The 16,725-nt window shown below is 36.3% G+C and overlaps 1 protein-coding gene across 2 annotated transcripts in view; it reads right to left on the bottom strand.

Moving 5' to 3' along the window:
• LOC126735745 (uncharacterized) overlaps nucleotides 1-16,725 on the bottom strand; it is a 30,205-nt gene that overhangs the window by 6,099 nt on the left and 7,381 nt on the right. For both annotated transcript variants that reach the window (XR_007660499.1, XM_050439832.1), the window contains exons 4-5: nucleotides 9,673-9,856; nucleotides 2,717-2,917 (exon numbers count right to left, since the gene is read on the bottom strand). Coding sequence is in view for 1 of the 2 variants with exons in the window: in XM_050439832.1 (XP_050295789.1) it covers nucleotides 2,717-2,917; nucleotides 9,673-9,856 (385 nt within the window). In the remaining variant the exon portion in view is untranslated. The remainder of the gene's footprint in view (nucleotides 1-2,716; nucleotides 2,918-9,672; nucleotides 9,857-16,725) is intronic.

The following is a 16,725-nucleotide window of genomic DNA, read 5'->3' as shown; positions in this document are numbered from 1 at the left end:
CAAAAGTTCGTTTTGACAAAGCTGTGCAGCATAAGACAATTTGCTAAACTTTGTGATGTTTTAGCATCAATATGCATGCAATGGGTAGGCAGTGCGATAGGAAAATGATAATCCCACTGCCCTTGCATGCAGAAGCAAAATGGTGGATGGAAAAGTTAAAAAATCTCTTTTGTCCTTTTTTTACGTCCGAGTATAAAAATAGAAATTTTTTCAGATGCCACCCCGGATGCCTGGGGCATTTTCTATAGAGAGGAAGGCTCAAGGGGTTTTGGAGTCCCAAGGAAAGACTTGAAAGCATACATTTCTTGGAACTAATGAGCACTTTTATTGGGTTAAAATATTTTGCCAAAAAATATCTCTTTTGTAATATTCTTTTGGGTATAGATAACACCACTGCAATAATTACCTAACTAATCCTACATAAATCGAATGGGGGGAATTCAATATAAAAAATTAAATAAATTTGCTAGAGAAATTTGACAGTGGTGTGAACATCCCAACATAATTATATTTGCCTCCTATATCAGTTCCCAAGAAAACAAAGAGGCAGATTATCAGTCAAGGGTAGGTCGAGCTGAGGTCGAGTGAGCTCTTAACCTAAAAGCCTTTTTGCAAATTTCAAATAAATTTGGATTACCAAATTTTCATTTATTTGCTAGCCGTAATAACAATAAATGCTCCAAGTTTGCCTCTTGGTTTAAGGACCCAGAGGCAATTTTGGTAGACGCCTTTAGAAAATGTCTTATTACAAAATTCTGAGAAAGATTTCGACCTAAAATGCTCGAGGCATTGTTGTGGCACCCTATTGGCCTACTCAAGCATTGTTCCCTAAACTCAAGGAAATGCTGGACTCAGAAATGGTAATTCTTAAACCTGAAGAAGTTCTCCTTTCTATTGATAGATCCCCTCACCCGCAGTGGGGGCAGCTTTCATTGGTGATTGGGGTGTTATGCAAGAAGCCGACCTCTGCAGAGGAGTGCCCCCTGATGCCATAAAAATAATTTTATCTTTGATCAACCGTTAAACAATACTACACTGCCTTAAAGTTATGGTGGCAATCCTGAGGGGATACCTATATTTGCATGTATAGTCAGTCCTTCTGCACTTACCTTTCTGTAGAATTTTTATACTTTTTACTAAGTCTTTGATTAAGGAAAAAGGTATGGTTCCTTAAATAATATTAGAGCAGCTATTAACCTAATTGTTCATCCTAATTTGACGGCAGATAATCGAATTAAGAGATTTTTCAAAGGTGCATTAAATTCACAACCGTTGAAGCTCAAATACTCTTACACTTGGGATCCTGAAATTGTAATCTCTTATCTTAAGTCATTTTACCCTTTACAAAACAAAAAAAAAATGTCTCTTAAAGACATTCCCTTCTAATTAGTAACACTATTGGCTTTGAGTACAGATCATAGAGTGCAAACTCTTTCTCTTATTCATATCCATAATATAAAAATGACTCAGGGTAAATATGAAAAAGGTACCGGACAAAAAAAAAAAAACCAATAGAAATGAAAATCAACCAATCTTTTATATAGAAAACCACACTTCTCCCCAAAGATGCATTAGTATTCTGTTAAAACATTATTTAGAAATAACCCAATCTCATCGGGGAATGTTTCAACACTCTTTTAACTTAAAAAAAAAAAAAAAAAAACCTATAAGCCGGCTTCGCCTCAAACCTTGAACCGTTGCATTAAAACAGTAATGAACAAGAGTGGGATTGATACTAAAAAATATAGGACAACATTTGAGAATGCATTTACAAATAATTCTTGATGTGTGATTTAAATGTATAAATATTAAAATTTTGTTTAAAACATTATGTCGTTGAATAATGTAAAACTAGGTTGTAAGAAAGTTATGTTTTGTTATTTTGCTTAAAATAATATATTATTATGCATATTAAGATATAAGAATTTTAATTATAAAAACTTAAGCACAGGCTGTTGCCTGCAACTAATAGGGTCTTTGAACAACTACATTTGTTTATGATCTGAGGAAAAAGGTGGTTCATATAATTAATATTGAACTTCACTTACAGGTAAGTTCGTTTGATATGTTAATTATTTTTACATTTTACTGTAATATGGTATTCGCTATAAATATTATTCAGGAACTATGAGATCAGTTGTTTTATGGCATCATCAGGTTTTTGTTTATAAAGAGTCATTCTGATCCCACATAAATGAAAAAATCCGTCTATTTTTAACGGGATGAGTTGATTCAGATGTCCGCGTGCTGTTGCTAATTCCTCTCGAAAATATTTACCGGCTATTAAAATAAACCGAGAAATTAAACACCAACATGCACCGGTGCAATTACCATTTTAATTTTATTAAAATTATACTGGGGGGCACGTTTACGGCCACGATTTCAATTATTTTTAATTTCAGTTCAAGCATCATTTACTTTGGAATTTTTTTTTCGGGCGGAAATCATTAAAACCCCTTACAAAAACATCCATCTTTATATCGCGAACGCTCGGACTATAAAATCGTAAAATACGTCATCTGTCTCTGTCTGACAGCCCTTTAGTCCATGTGCTTTTGGAGAATATTTGAATGCAGTTGAACCAGACAGGAAGGGAAAATTAAGGAAAATAAAACTCTTAGGCACTAACAAAATAATTTTTAAAATCCTGCTCCTTAATTAAATATAACTATACAAAAAAAAAATACTTTAATGAATCAAACTTCTATGGACCTACCGGCCGCGGAAGCTGTCTCCTCCAAAGAGGAAACGGTCAAGGAGCCTCTCGTGGGCCTCCAGTCCTCCAAACTCAACCTCTTCGATAAACATTCCGATGATATCATCGATGGGACGTTGTATTCCTCGTCGGAAGTTCTGGATTCATCTGTGGATCGCGAGTGTGGGTCTTCACTGGTTTGTGGCATCAGTAGTCGGTTATCTTCAATTTAAAAACGAATTACGAAATATATACTTGTGTCAACAGCTGCAAGGCAACTTACAGACACTAACTTAACAATTAAAAAGTGCAGGAATAAACAATAAAAGGAAATACAAAATGAGCAAATACACAATGCGCATAATAACGCAGAAATTACCCACCATAATAAAATACAATAACAAATACCCAACACACATCACTGATCTGTTCAGTTTAGTATTATTTTTTTAAACTGGTTCAGACTAGTTGAATCAATGTCAATGGAAGCATATAAGTTAAAATATTCACAAAGTTTATAAATGGGAGAATTCTTATAAATAATGGACCCATATTCCAAGATTGGCAAAACTAAGCTATCGAAAAGATGGGGACTCACTTCAACACTTAGGTTCTTGGTAATTCTAACAATAAATCCAGAAATTTTTACGGCCTTTTCTACTTTATGAATGTGTTTAGAAAATGAAAGAGTCGGGTCAAAAATCCCTCCTAGATCCCTCTGCTGGGGTACTCTTTGAAGTTTTTCACCATTAAAGGTGTAATTAAAAATTGTGGCATTACTATTTAGGGTGAATGACATACAAGCACACTTACTAATATTTAATCTAAAGCTATGTAAATCGCAAAATTCATCTTGCAAAGCCTGACAGTCATTCTCAGACTGAATCTGAAGGAAACACTTGAAATCGTCGGCAAACAATAATCCCTTTGCATTTTTAATATTGCAAGTCAGATTGTTGACGGCAGCCAAAAACAAGAGTGGTTTAAGATTGGAGCCCTGTAACAGAACCTTTAATTTCAACAGATTGAAACTTACAACTGAGGTATAACTGAATTAGGCAAATAATATAAGGAGACACATCTAAGTCTGACAAAGATTTCAGGATTGTACAGTATCTATCAAATGCTTTCTCAATATCCGTATAGATGGACATATCGACAGAATGAGAGAAGAAGTGAAAGTTGATTTTTTGAGCAAGAACCCATGTTGACAGGAAGTAATGCAACTAGCTATGTCACTAAATAGGCGCTCAAAAATTATCAATTCGAAGACTATAGAAATAGAGCTCATAATAGTAATTGGGCGGTAGTTCCTAATTTCATCTCTAGAGCCAGATTTGTATATGGGATTGATATCTGGATAACTTAAAGTTTGGAGAATAATATTAAAAAGATATCCTAGCGGCTTCAACAAATGGTCATGGCAACCTTTCAACACATAAGCTGGAATCCCATCTAGATCAATAGCCTTGTTCTCTTTAATTTTGTTAATGTACAATTTCATCTTCAGTGACCAGTGGACAACACAAGAAAAGGACATGGGTTTAAAAGGCAAGCATGGTAAATCGTGATAATTAATATAGCCTTGATAACATTCTTGTTGCCAACTGTCTTGTCCAGCAGTACTCTGGCAAAAAATTTCTGAGTCTAGTTATTGACAAGGATCTTAAGTTTGGGGAACATTTACTGTCCCTTAGCGATCGAGTCTCTGCAGGCTGTTAGAGTGGCTTGTCAAGAGCTTAAAGGGAAAATTGGAAGGACAGTACACTTCTCCCTGGTTGAATCCCATCACAGGTATGGCGTCTGCTTTTGGGGGAGCGCTAGTACTACCTTCTGCAGATTTTGTTTGTTCTTCCCAAACGTGCTGTGAGGTATATATGCGGGATCACCTAGAGAGTCTTGTTGGTCATGCTTTTTCAAAGAGAGTATTCTTACTGCCTCTACATACAGGAAGTAGCATGCCTGATTTTTCTAAATCAACACAAGTTTGTCACCCAAAATCCGAGATATGTTACTCGCCAACATGGTAATTTACGTCTTCCTATACCAACATCTGCTTTAGTCAAGAGGTCAGTTTTTTATGAGGGTATAAACATTTTTAACCATATGCCGAGAAGTATTAGGGAGGCAAGATCTCCTAAACAATTTATATTACTATTAAAAAAACAGTGGTTGAATATTGCAATGACACTCATAATGTAGCTAACTATAGTGGAGAGATGCTAATGTTAAAAAGAATCGTATTAGGTATATGTATATGTGCATATTTAATGTTCAATGTTATGCGACTTTTGTATATTGTGATTTTTTTAAATTGTAGTATTATTTTATTTTATTAGACACAATAAGGCTTTTTTTATAACATGTTTTTGTTGAGAACAATAAAGCATATTTGAATTTGAATATGAATTATTCAATGGTGAAAACTAGTCCCACTCTGATAGGCATAACTCAGCTGCATCGCTGACTTCGGCAATGCGGTTTGCGGCTAGTTATAGTGAAAGGATAAGGGTACACGCCAGTATACTCGGCTTCATCCAACTAGTTGAGAAACAAAAAATATGGCATATATCAGAAGTTGACCTATTTTAGTAACTTTGAAACTTTGAGGTCAAAAAAAAATATAAGATATTTTTTTTGGAAAAAATGAATAGCATTTTCGTAATGTACGGGTCGAAATCTATAAGAAAACAAATTTTCAAGAAGATTTAAAAACAAAAAATTTTTTCTCAGAAAAAAATGCATACATTTCAAAGTTCGAAAAATTCGCGAATCCATCTGCAACCTCTGGAGAACCTGAATAAATCCTGTCTTCAAATGTCATTTCCTCCATGATATCCGCCGATCTGGATCTCCCAATTAGAGAGATCAGCATGTTCTTGATTTAAGTTAAAGTTTATACTTAAGCTTAATAAGTTTGGTAATCTCAATGGTAAACCACCCTGGGTATTTTTTTAGCGTGACTTGTCAAAAATTTCATTAAGTGTAGAATAAAAGCTTTAGTGACAATATTAACATCAGTAGTACCTCAAGATGTTCCCAATTCTGGGAGGCAAAGATATTATACATCAGTAAAAAGTTAGCCTTTCTAAAGTTAAATCTGGTAGTTGAGGTAACCTTGCAATGTCTAGGACGTTCTTTACCTTTAAGGAAAACACCTAAGGTATCTGCGGGTAATAAGGCCTAGCTAAAGAAAAATATTCAGAAAATGAACAGCACATCTAATTAGTTTTGAATTTTTATTGGTAATATATCCAGCAAGGTCAAACAACTGATTTATAAACTTAAAAGTAAAACATTTTCTACGGGTTATCATTTATATTGGTATTTGGTATCAAACTGAAACACATTATCATTGATAACAAAAATAGCTGCCATGCACTGCTTTCTTTACTTTCCTTAAAGAGATCTTTAGTAACCAAAGTTCCCCTGTAATTTATTGCTTTTTTTCGAATTGGGCGTGCCTTCTCAGTTTGATTTATTGTCGTTGGCAAGAGTTCATGGAAACAAGTGTCTAAAGTAGTTTCACCCACTTCATTATGATCATCATCTTTGCCTTCAGAAGAATCGGACGAATAGACCAGTGAATAAAAATGTTTTTTCCCATCTCCAATATTTTTCGAGGAAGATGAATGGGCTTCGTTAGAAAACTTGATGGGCGTCCTTTCAGCTGCTTGTCCAGATGTTGACGGTGCTGACATTTGGTTGTCTCATTTAACTTGTTTTTAAGTTTTGCAAGAGGCACCTCATCCTCATCAAACCATTTAGCTTCTTTTTGGATATGATGACCTTCAGATGTTCGTTGCACTTTTCTTGAAGTTGATGTTTTGGAAGAGGAATTGGGAGCATTCTCATTGGCTACAGCCTCGATTGCTGGTTCAGCTACAGCTGACATTATAGATGGTGCAAACGCTGTTTCCGGAAACGCCTGAGAATTAAGAGGAAATAAACCAGTAGCGCTAAAGCCATTGGTGATATTGCTGTGAGTCACGCATTTGGACCAAACGTTAGAGAAAATAACATTAAATCGTGTCTTTGTTATCTTTTTGTCTGGATTTTGGTCCAAAAATGATAAGAGTTCTGCGTCCGAACGAGCGGTATACGGACTTATCGAGGGGTTGTAATTCATGAGTTGTATTGGACGGCAAACAGTACAAATCGATATCTAAAGAATCTCCCACGTCGACAACTGATAAGTCCAAATGGCAAGCTGCGCCATCAAAGATCAAAAGGCATATTCCGGGGCTTTTGTATTTGGCTAGATGATTTAGAAAATCTTCAAATAATTCATTAGTCATGTAACCTTTGGCTGACTTAGCTACAAGAGTCCCTGCTGGTAGGTTATCATTTAATTCTGGCTTTAACCTTTGAAAATAACCATTGGTGGTATAGGACAACCCAATGCGTTCACACACCCAGCAATAGTGATACTCTCAGCATGCTCCGATGATTGTAAATTGACTCTTTTAGCCTATTTTTGTGCCAGTACCGTTTGTTGGTGGTGCACCGTCAGCCTGCAACCTTTTTCATCTATATTGTATATTCGCTCGGGGTGGTTGTTTTTTAGGTCCAGCTGATCGTAAAGTTTACTGATTTTAGCAAAATGGTCATCCACTATAAACTTTTGTGCCCTCGCGGGGTTCATAAATTGTGCTTTTCGCTTGGAAATAATTGGGTTTCTCTTCATGAGAGCAGATAGCCAATCCTTGCCTGCCAGTTTTAGGTTAATATTAAAATTGTGTTAATATTAACCAGACGACGAAGGATTCGTGGTATTATCGGCAAACCTATTTCAGCGAATCTAATTATTCTGCTTACCAGCTCAGATTCTTGGTCTTTGGATAGTATGGCTTTACGACCGAGGGTTTTCTTTACATTGCCACTGTTAAGATGATCTCGAATCGTTCTTCGAGGGATATTATATTATCTTTCTGCTGCCGCATATGTGCTCAAAATATTTCTCTCTACTGCGCGAACTGCTGCTACTATAGCTGTTCCTCTGACCAAAGTGCCCTTTTTCTTTTCGGAGGCATCGTAAAGGTCTGAAAAAATTGTTGGTTTGTGACAAATAATGAACGGAATGTGATAAAAGATGCATATCTTTTCATTATCACATTTTATTACGATATAAACAAAGGGAGGGTAATAAGGCCTATAGTGGAATTTTATAGGCCTTATTATCCGCCACGTATCAAATTCTACAAAAAAGTATTTTGCCCCAAATATCTGAGTCAAACCTGAAGTGATCACACAGATGCATGAAACAAATAAAATGTCAGTGCTAAGAAAAACGAATTTAACAAAATGTACCAAAAAAAAAAAACGATTTTCTTCAACGCTTTTTTACTATTGTTACAAGGCGCACTCACTCGAGGAGAGATGCTATTGCACTGACGAGACCATGTGGAAATTCATTTAGCGCGGCCGGTGTTCAATCCAAGGTCATCTAAAGAGCCCTCTGTAACCTACCAGTGGTGTGGCCCGTAAAACAACTTGAAAGCATCATTTTTGTTATTAGGCCTTATTACCCGCAGGTACCTACCTTAAACACTAACGGTGAGCAAATTACGAGACAGTTTTACCACTCGAATCTCTAATGATGTTAGCATCTTCGGGAGAAGATTAAAACTAAACTAAAACTACTTACAAATCTCCTCATATACTAATGATGTAACTAATAGAGCGGAAAAAGCAATGAAGCGTGTCCAAATTAATATAATTGACTATAAGGGATTGGACCTTTATCCCTGTTACTACTGACCTTTATACTGTTATTAACTGGTTTAACTAATTTTAAGTTGTCTATCCCTACAAAGTGACCAGTATTTAAAACATGTTCAGCCACACTTGACTTTTCAACTCTTCTATATTTCACATGAGCTACATGTTCTTTAAATCTGACATTAATTAATCTTCTGGTTTGTCCTTTGTACTTTTTATCACAATCGTTGCAATTAATCTCATAGATCCCAGACTTTTCATTGGTCTTTATTTTATCTTTTGGATTTCCTAAAGGATTTCGTAACTTGGCCGAAATCGAGTCTTTGAAAACCCTATCAAAGCCTCTTGTCAAGATAGGATCGTATGGTATTTTAACAAAAGTTTGCTTATTTTCATCTTTTTGAAATGTGGTAGAATTTTTAAGATTAACTTCAAACCTATGCCTTCTAATTAGCTTATCAATAATCTTATCGTCATAACTGATGACCCTAGCAATTATTTTAATTGTTGCTTTTTCTTTATGAAATCTGCTATTACTTAGAGGAAATGAGACCAAACGATGTACCAATAAATGCTTGCTAGCGATTTTATGTTGAAAACAATGGCTAGAGTCACTAGTTATGTATCTAAAAGTTATTTTTGATGACAAGAGTATCTAAGAATGGAAGTTAGTTATTTGTTTCTTGATCAAAGGTAAATTTAATAGATGGAAAACAGTTATTGAGTTGTTCTACAAAATGATCAATATTGCATTTGCTTTTATCAAACACATCATCAACATATCTTAACCATCAAACTCGTGGAAAGTATTGGAATGTATTTTTTGCATTTAACTCAAAACGGGTCATAAAGAGCTCTACTAGGAAGGGAGAGAAGCAATTACCCATGGCTGTACCTTCTAGTTGTTCATAGTATGACTTGTTATATTAAAAAATATTTTGTGACATACAATAAATATAAAAATTTTCATAAAACAGAACATGAATTAACAGGAACCAAAAAATTCTCAACGCCATCATCATCAAAAGATGCAATAACAAGATCCAGAAGAACACCATTAATATTTCTGACCTGGTTTACCTGGAATAAATTGTTAAAAGAAATAAAGCATTTAAACAGTCGCTGCCGCACATAGGGTTTACGTAACTAGGAATGTTATAGTCGCCGAAAATGACAAATTTTGCCTCAATTTACTCAAAAAAAAACGTTCATACAAATTACAGAAATATGTTTTAATGAACGGACGGTTTTATTACCTAATTGTTGTGACGTACTGGTGACCGACGGAATCGACGGCCTCTGCAACCGGATATTGGGCGAAGACCGCTTCCGGTTCTTCGGTTTTAATTTTTTACGAAAAGCCAACTTCACCTTGGACCTGTCCTCGTCGCTACTGTTTTCTGTGTTTAAATCTTCGCTGGAGATCCAGATTTCGTCGTCCTGCAATAAGAAGAATGTTTTTTTTTCAAATCAATTTTTGGGCATACAGTAGGGGGCGCGGTTCAATTAAACCGAGTGTTATTTGCATATGATGGAAACGTTTCGACCTTCCAAGAAAATTCGCTTTAATTAAATACACGTACGGGGAAAAAATCACGTTTACCTGACGGGGTTTATTGCTTGTTAGACATTGAAAAGCGGTAGTTTCGAAGTAGGTTTAGTATTCTCTAAACTTGTCGGAGGCACCTTGTGTGCGACGATTTGAATTGTATGTAGATGGAAATATTTTTCAATGAAGGTAAATGGGTGCCGCTTCAATTGGCGAGGAGCGTAATTAATATGGGATGATGGGTCAAGGAAAATGATTCTAAAAAATTAATAACAAATAAATCGCTTTTTATTTTTATCTCGTCTATATATGTGATATTTAGTTTAACCGCGAAAATAAATTATCAAGCGATGATTTTACCATATTCACGTTTGTCAAGGTTATAGGTTCACTTGCTTTTAAAATAACCATATAGATAATATATTGTTTGTTTATTTTAATTTATTATAATTATGCCGCTAACGTGCTAATTATACGATAATATATCATTTTAGCGGATAAATCCCCTAGTCAAGTAAAAATAAATGCGTCCGTCTTATATCAAATTAAAATCCGCTTACAAACAGAATCCCCACTATTACATCACCAACGCTCGGACTATAAAATCAGGCCGTCCATAACGGCCTACGATGTTTTCTTCCTACTCTAACGCATGCGTGCGTGGCATCTGTCTTTGTTTACAGCTCTTAGTCCGGGCGCTTGTATAAAATAATCGGGTTTTCTTTGCAAGGTTAACATGGGTTTTTTTTGAAAAAAATTAATGAAAATCGGAATTTCACGCGGAAATTCAACGGTGGTATTTTTTATTTTAGGGCAATATGGTATTTGGTACAAAAATTATACAAGCGTTATGTTAAAAATAACCGAGATATTAAAAAATTTCATAAATGTTCTGTTTGAGTGAACTATATAGCATTCACCACTTCAAACTCCAATAACTCGTTTATTTTGTAATTTTAGAGCCGTGAAGTATTGAGTCACTTTTACTTGGAATACAACCATCTATCGATTAAGACTATATTATACAGGGTATCCCAAATGAATTCATTGCTCTTACTGCTAATTGAGATTTTTTAGCGCGTTACGAAAAAGCGCTTGCGTCGTTGCCATACGGTACGAAAAGTAGTAGATTTTATATCGAAAACTGTTCATGATAAGGTTATCGACAAATTTGTCAAAAGGAAGAATTTCGTCCTATTTGCAATTATCCAATATAATCACAACGAGGCAGTTTGGCATTCAGGCATAGAAGGCTACTCACGATCATAAAGGTTCCGATTTGGCGCAATGCCTAACATATCGGAGGACATCAGCTCTCATTTTTGGCCAATAATAACGACGCTTCAATCGTTCGTATGTCTTCATGATACCACCATGACCAGCCAAAGGATGATCATGATTTTCTTCCAAAATTATACGTCTTTGATCCTTGGGTACTACTTCCTTCCAGAAATCTTCATCATCTCGAAGAGACGAGTAAGAACACTTCACATACTTGTAAAGTAAATTTCCTTCAATTCGCCATTGGGGATAATTAATAGGATTATTTACGACCTGATTAAAAACTCTTCGATACCACTTATCTGCAACTTCTGGTTCCTGGTTTACACTTAATTTAGCAATATCTGGCACAGCTCTACTGAGAACATCCGGCACAACATAATCTTGGCCCTTTCTATGAATAACCTCAAAATCGAATTGTTGCAACCGCAATACCCATCTGGCAAGCCTTCCTGTTGGTTCCTTCAGACTATGAATCCATTTCAGACTATGATGATCTGTTATCACTTTAAAGGAGTATCCCTCTAAGTAGGGTCGTAATTTCTCGCAAGCATAAATAATGGCCAACAGTTCTCTCTCTGTGGTGGAAACATTTCTCTCTGCTTTAGACAGAGATCGAGATATGTAACAGATAACATGTTCACCATCATCAAACTCTTGAGATAATACAGCACCGATCCCATACGCTGAGGCATCAGTCTGAACCAAAAAGGGTTTCGAGAAATCAGGACAAGTAAGTACAGGAGCGGAAACTAACGAATTTTTGATGTTCTGAAACAAATTTTGACATTCTGGGGTGCAGTTCCACTTTTTGTGTTTACAAAGAAGAGCAGTAAGGGGTGAAATAACGGTCGAGAATTGGGGAATGAAGCGCCTGTACCAGGACGCCATACCGATGACACGTCGAACTTCGGTGGTGTTCTTTGGAGTCGGAATGATCAATACGGCTGTCACCTTATCCGGGTCGAGTTCAAGTTCGGATCGACAAAATTTACACTTATCCTGAGAGAGAGTTATACCGGCTCTATGAAATCTCTGGAAAATCTCTTCCAAAACCTCTAAGTGTTGCTGAAAAGTCTCAGAAATACAAATTACGTCATCTAAATAAACAAAAGCATGTGGCTCCCAATAAGGTATCTACCAATCGCTGCCAAGTTGCAGGGGCATTCGTCAATCCAAATGGCATTCTCTTAAATCGGTAAAGTCCCCGACCAGGGACAGAAAAACTAGTTTTATCACGTGAATGTTCATCAACCTCGATCTGCCAATATGCAGAGTTAACATCTAACGAAGTAATATACTTTGCATTTCTTAATTTGTCCAAAATACTATCAATAAAAGGGATCGGATAAGCATCCTTAGCCGTAACAGAATTTAGTTTTCGATAGTCCACGCAAAATCTCCATTTACCATTACCTTTCAGTACTACTAACGCAGGGAAAGACCAGGCAGATTGTTATGGCTCGATAATGTCGAGTTGCAGCATGTTATCAACCTCCTCATCGATAATCTTTAGAGTGGCGGGTGAGTATCTATAAGGGCGCAAACGAATGGGTTGGGCATTACCAGTATTAATCTGATGCTTCACTAAATCTGTTCGACCAATCTTACCACCCATCAAAGAAAAGTATTTTGAAGTCAATTTATCCAAGGCGGATCGCTGTTCTGGGGTTAAAGTTTCCTGAGGAATAATGGCTTCAGTGATACAGATTTCCTGAGACGGTACACCAAAACACCAACAACCATTTTGCAAGTCAGGAACGACACCAATAGTTTTCCAAAAATCGGTACCCAATATCAAAGGACAACTCAATTTCTCCACCACCAAAACACTGCAAACCGTTACCTTATCATACAAAACAATAGGTAAGTTAATTGCGCCAATCACTTTACTAGAACTATGATTTCCAAAATTGCACTGAGAAAAGGGTGATGATAACAATTGTAATGAACGGGTAGTCACATTTTCCCGACCGTAACAGTGTCGACGAAAGGGTTGTGGACAAGTACTACTCAAATGGCCAGTACTACGACAATTCCAACAAACCACCGGACCACGAGAATTCTGAAGGTGCGGGGAAGAATTCATTGGATGTACACGAGGGTTTCTTGGTCGCTGATACATCAACTCAGGCTCGGCGACATTATTAGGGTTTACTGGAGGAGGTTGCATGCGTTGAGTTGAATCTCCTGTGCTGCAAGTTCCAGCTCTGTGATGTTGGTGAAACTGTAAAGTGCAAGTTGATTTTGCAATGAGGGGAGCAAATTTCGGCGTATAATGTGAAGTTGCATTTCCTCGGATGGAGGTTCACGTAACTTCCGAAACAAGTTTCGCATTTGTGCAATAAAGATTACCGACTTCTCCACTGGACCGTGTGTTCTATTCCTTATATCACACCAAATATCCTCCTCATATTCAGACGATAAATAGGCAGACCTAAGTTTACATTTCAATTCTTCCCATGACCTATCACTGCGTATAGATCTATACCAAGACAAGGCTGTGTCCGAAAATAAAATTACTGCACAATGTAGCAGCTGATTCCAAGATATTCCACAAGCAAAACCCAACTCCTCTACACGCTCAATAAAATTGATAACACTACCAGAACCGTCAAAATATAACTGCCATTTTGAAATTGTTTAAAAACTCTTAGCCAGATCATCGGAACCTAACGGATTCGTGACCTCATTAATATTAGCAGAAGTAAACACAGGTGCATTCCGCTTCAAGGTGGAATTAGATTGGGGAGGAAAGGAATAGTTCCTCGATGGGGAATAATAAGAACACGTTATTGCGTTAACTGGATCCTGTGAATTAACGTATTCTGGACTACCTGGAAGAAAAATATGATTTTATTTAGTCCAGGTAGTTGAGGAACAAAATATGTTATATAACTTAAGAAATAAAATCTTAGAAAATAATAAAAGGACATGAAAAATGACACATCAGAAAACAGAAGATGATCCAGGTCATTAACATAACAATAAATTGCGATGCACGTAAGAGCCTCTTAAATAAAAAAAAATTAAAATCTCTTTTTGACTACGTAAAAGAACAACATTATTTAATCAATTCCAGACAACTGAGAATGCAAATGCAATTTTCTTTGTATTGCGTTAAATCGAATTTCTGTAAGTTTTGAAAACCCGCCTTACTTGCTACACTCCGAAAAACGTGCTCGGACTATAAAAATCACGCGTCCTATCTCACTTTAACCCAAGGGCCGCACGTCCGCTATCGCTGTCTAGAGGAACGTTAGTGCGGGTGCTTTCATTAAATAAACGAGCTTAGTGTATGGGTCGATTCGAGATCATCCTGGACTTTTAAACGGGATCTTCAGAAAATGTCACACATGGTGAAGCTTTATAGCGTGGGTTGCTTATTCAAAATAATATGCATTAAATTCTCGACATTTATTTATTCTTTTAGTGTAAAATAAATAAGAAAACAAGTCCTTCTCTAGCAACATTCTTGTTTCGCATTTATTTTATCAGTTAAATATCGATTTACCTGCTGTAAAGTTGTTATTTTTGAATCTCAGAATTAACTTAAAATGGGTCGCTCAAAAACCGTCTCTGGTGATGTAAGAAAAATTATTGTGGAGCATTACGAAAATGGTGTTAGGCAGAGTGACATTGCAAGAAGCTTACGGCTTCACTGGTCAATCGTATCCAGAGTTTGCAAAAAATTTCCAAAGAAAATCCTTTTTTGTCTTCTTCCCCTTAAATTTTGGCAAAATTAAAAGAGGGTGGAGGAGTAAACCTCAGTTCCAGTACCGTAAGGAGAAGATTACTTGATGCCAACTTACCTGCTCGTCGCCCCGCCAAAAAGCCGTTACTCTCAAAGAAGAACGTCAAGGCTCGTTTTCACTTTGCCCAATCTCATGTCCACTGGTCTGTAGCTGATTGGAAGAAAGTCGTATTTAGTGATGAATCTAAATATAATTTATTCAGGACTGATGGAGTGATGTACGTCAGACGCCCCAGTGAACAAACATTAAACAAAAAGTACATTTGCCCCATAGTTAAACATGGAGGGGAAAATATTCTTGTATGGGGATGTTTCTCGGCTCGTGGCATGGGACCCATAGTAACAATAGTGGCCAAAATGGATCGTTTCATGTACAAAGACATTCTGCAAACACATTTAGTGCCATATATGGATGAAGTCATGCCAGTAACAGCCATATTTCAGCATGACATGCTTCTCAATTTGTTAAGAGGTGGCTATCCGATGAAAAAATTCAAAATTGGTCTGGTCATCTCAATCGCCAGACCTAAACCCTATAGAGAATTTATGGCATTACAATGACACCAAAATCAGGCACCTAACATGCTCTATTACAAATATTCTCGTTGAAATAGTGGAAAAGGCTTGGAAAGAAGTGAACAATGACTATTTTATGAAATGAATTGAGTCCATGCCAAGACGATGTGCAGGTGTTATAAAGGAGAAGGAGTACTACTCGAAATATTGAATTGATTTTAATTTAGTTGGGTTATATTTTTTTAGAATCAAAACTATTTTTTGTTGCTATATTTTTGAATAATAAATTGCATAAAACAATTTGGTGTTTTATTTATTATGATAATATGAAAATATAAACAGGCTCTAACTATTCTTGTAAATAATATATAAACCTTTACTTATAAAATAGATACTAAAAGATATATAACAGGAAAGTTCAATGTTGCTATCTTTTTGCACAATACTGTAGGTTCCCACTCTTTTCACTAGATAGCTATAGATCGAATTGACTGTTGACACTAAGTCATGATCCCAGACAGTGAACGATCATGCTATCTTCTTTTTTCCTTTATTGGGTTAACACAAATGCAATTTACACCCATCTTTGTTGCCGTTGTGTTTGCTTCTTAAATGTTTACTTTCTACTTGGGAATAAAATGCTTTGACAGTGTGTTATTTTGGGATTATTGCTAATGATTAATGGGGATTATCTCCTGAAATAGTAGCATAGCAGGTTCGATTATCGACCACCTTGGTTCTTTTTCTGAAGGTCTCACTCAACACTAAAACACCTTTCTAAAAAGCCGAAAGTCGGCCATATCTTGAGGTAAGATGTAGTTTATTTTCGTCGTTCTTTAAGACTTTGTGTATGTATGGCATGTGTATACTAACTAAGGCTTAGACCCTCGTAAGGCCTTTTTATTGGCGAATTTCGGTAGAAACAATACTTAGGACCCTATGGTTCCATACCATTACTTGTTACGTGCCACTTAAGCTCTTAGTCAAACCAGTTAAGTCTCTTGGTAAAGCCAGTTACTTAAAGGTACTGCCCTGTTGTTGGGAATACTTCCTGTTACTAACGACTACTTGTATGATCTGGCCTGGATGTGACAGTCCTACAGGAGTACTGAAAGTACCTTTTACACGAGTCTCCAGTTGCAGTAAGGGTACTTGGCATTTATTTAACTTAATTACTTTTAAAATAAATTATTAGACTTTTTAATAAAA

The sequence above is a fragment of the Anthonomus grandis genome, chromosome 4 (genome assembly GCF_022605725.1).
Source record: "Anthonomus grandis grandis chromosome 4, icAntGran1.3, whole genome shotgun sequence".
Taxonomy (NCBI): Eukaryota; Metazoa; Arthropoda; class Insecta; order Coleoptera; family Curculionidae; genus Anthonomus; species Anthonomus grandis.
The sequence above is the reverse complement of the archived record's forward strand: the minus strand, read 5'-3'. Positions and strand labels throughout refer to the sequence as shown.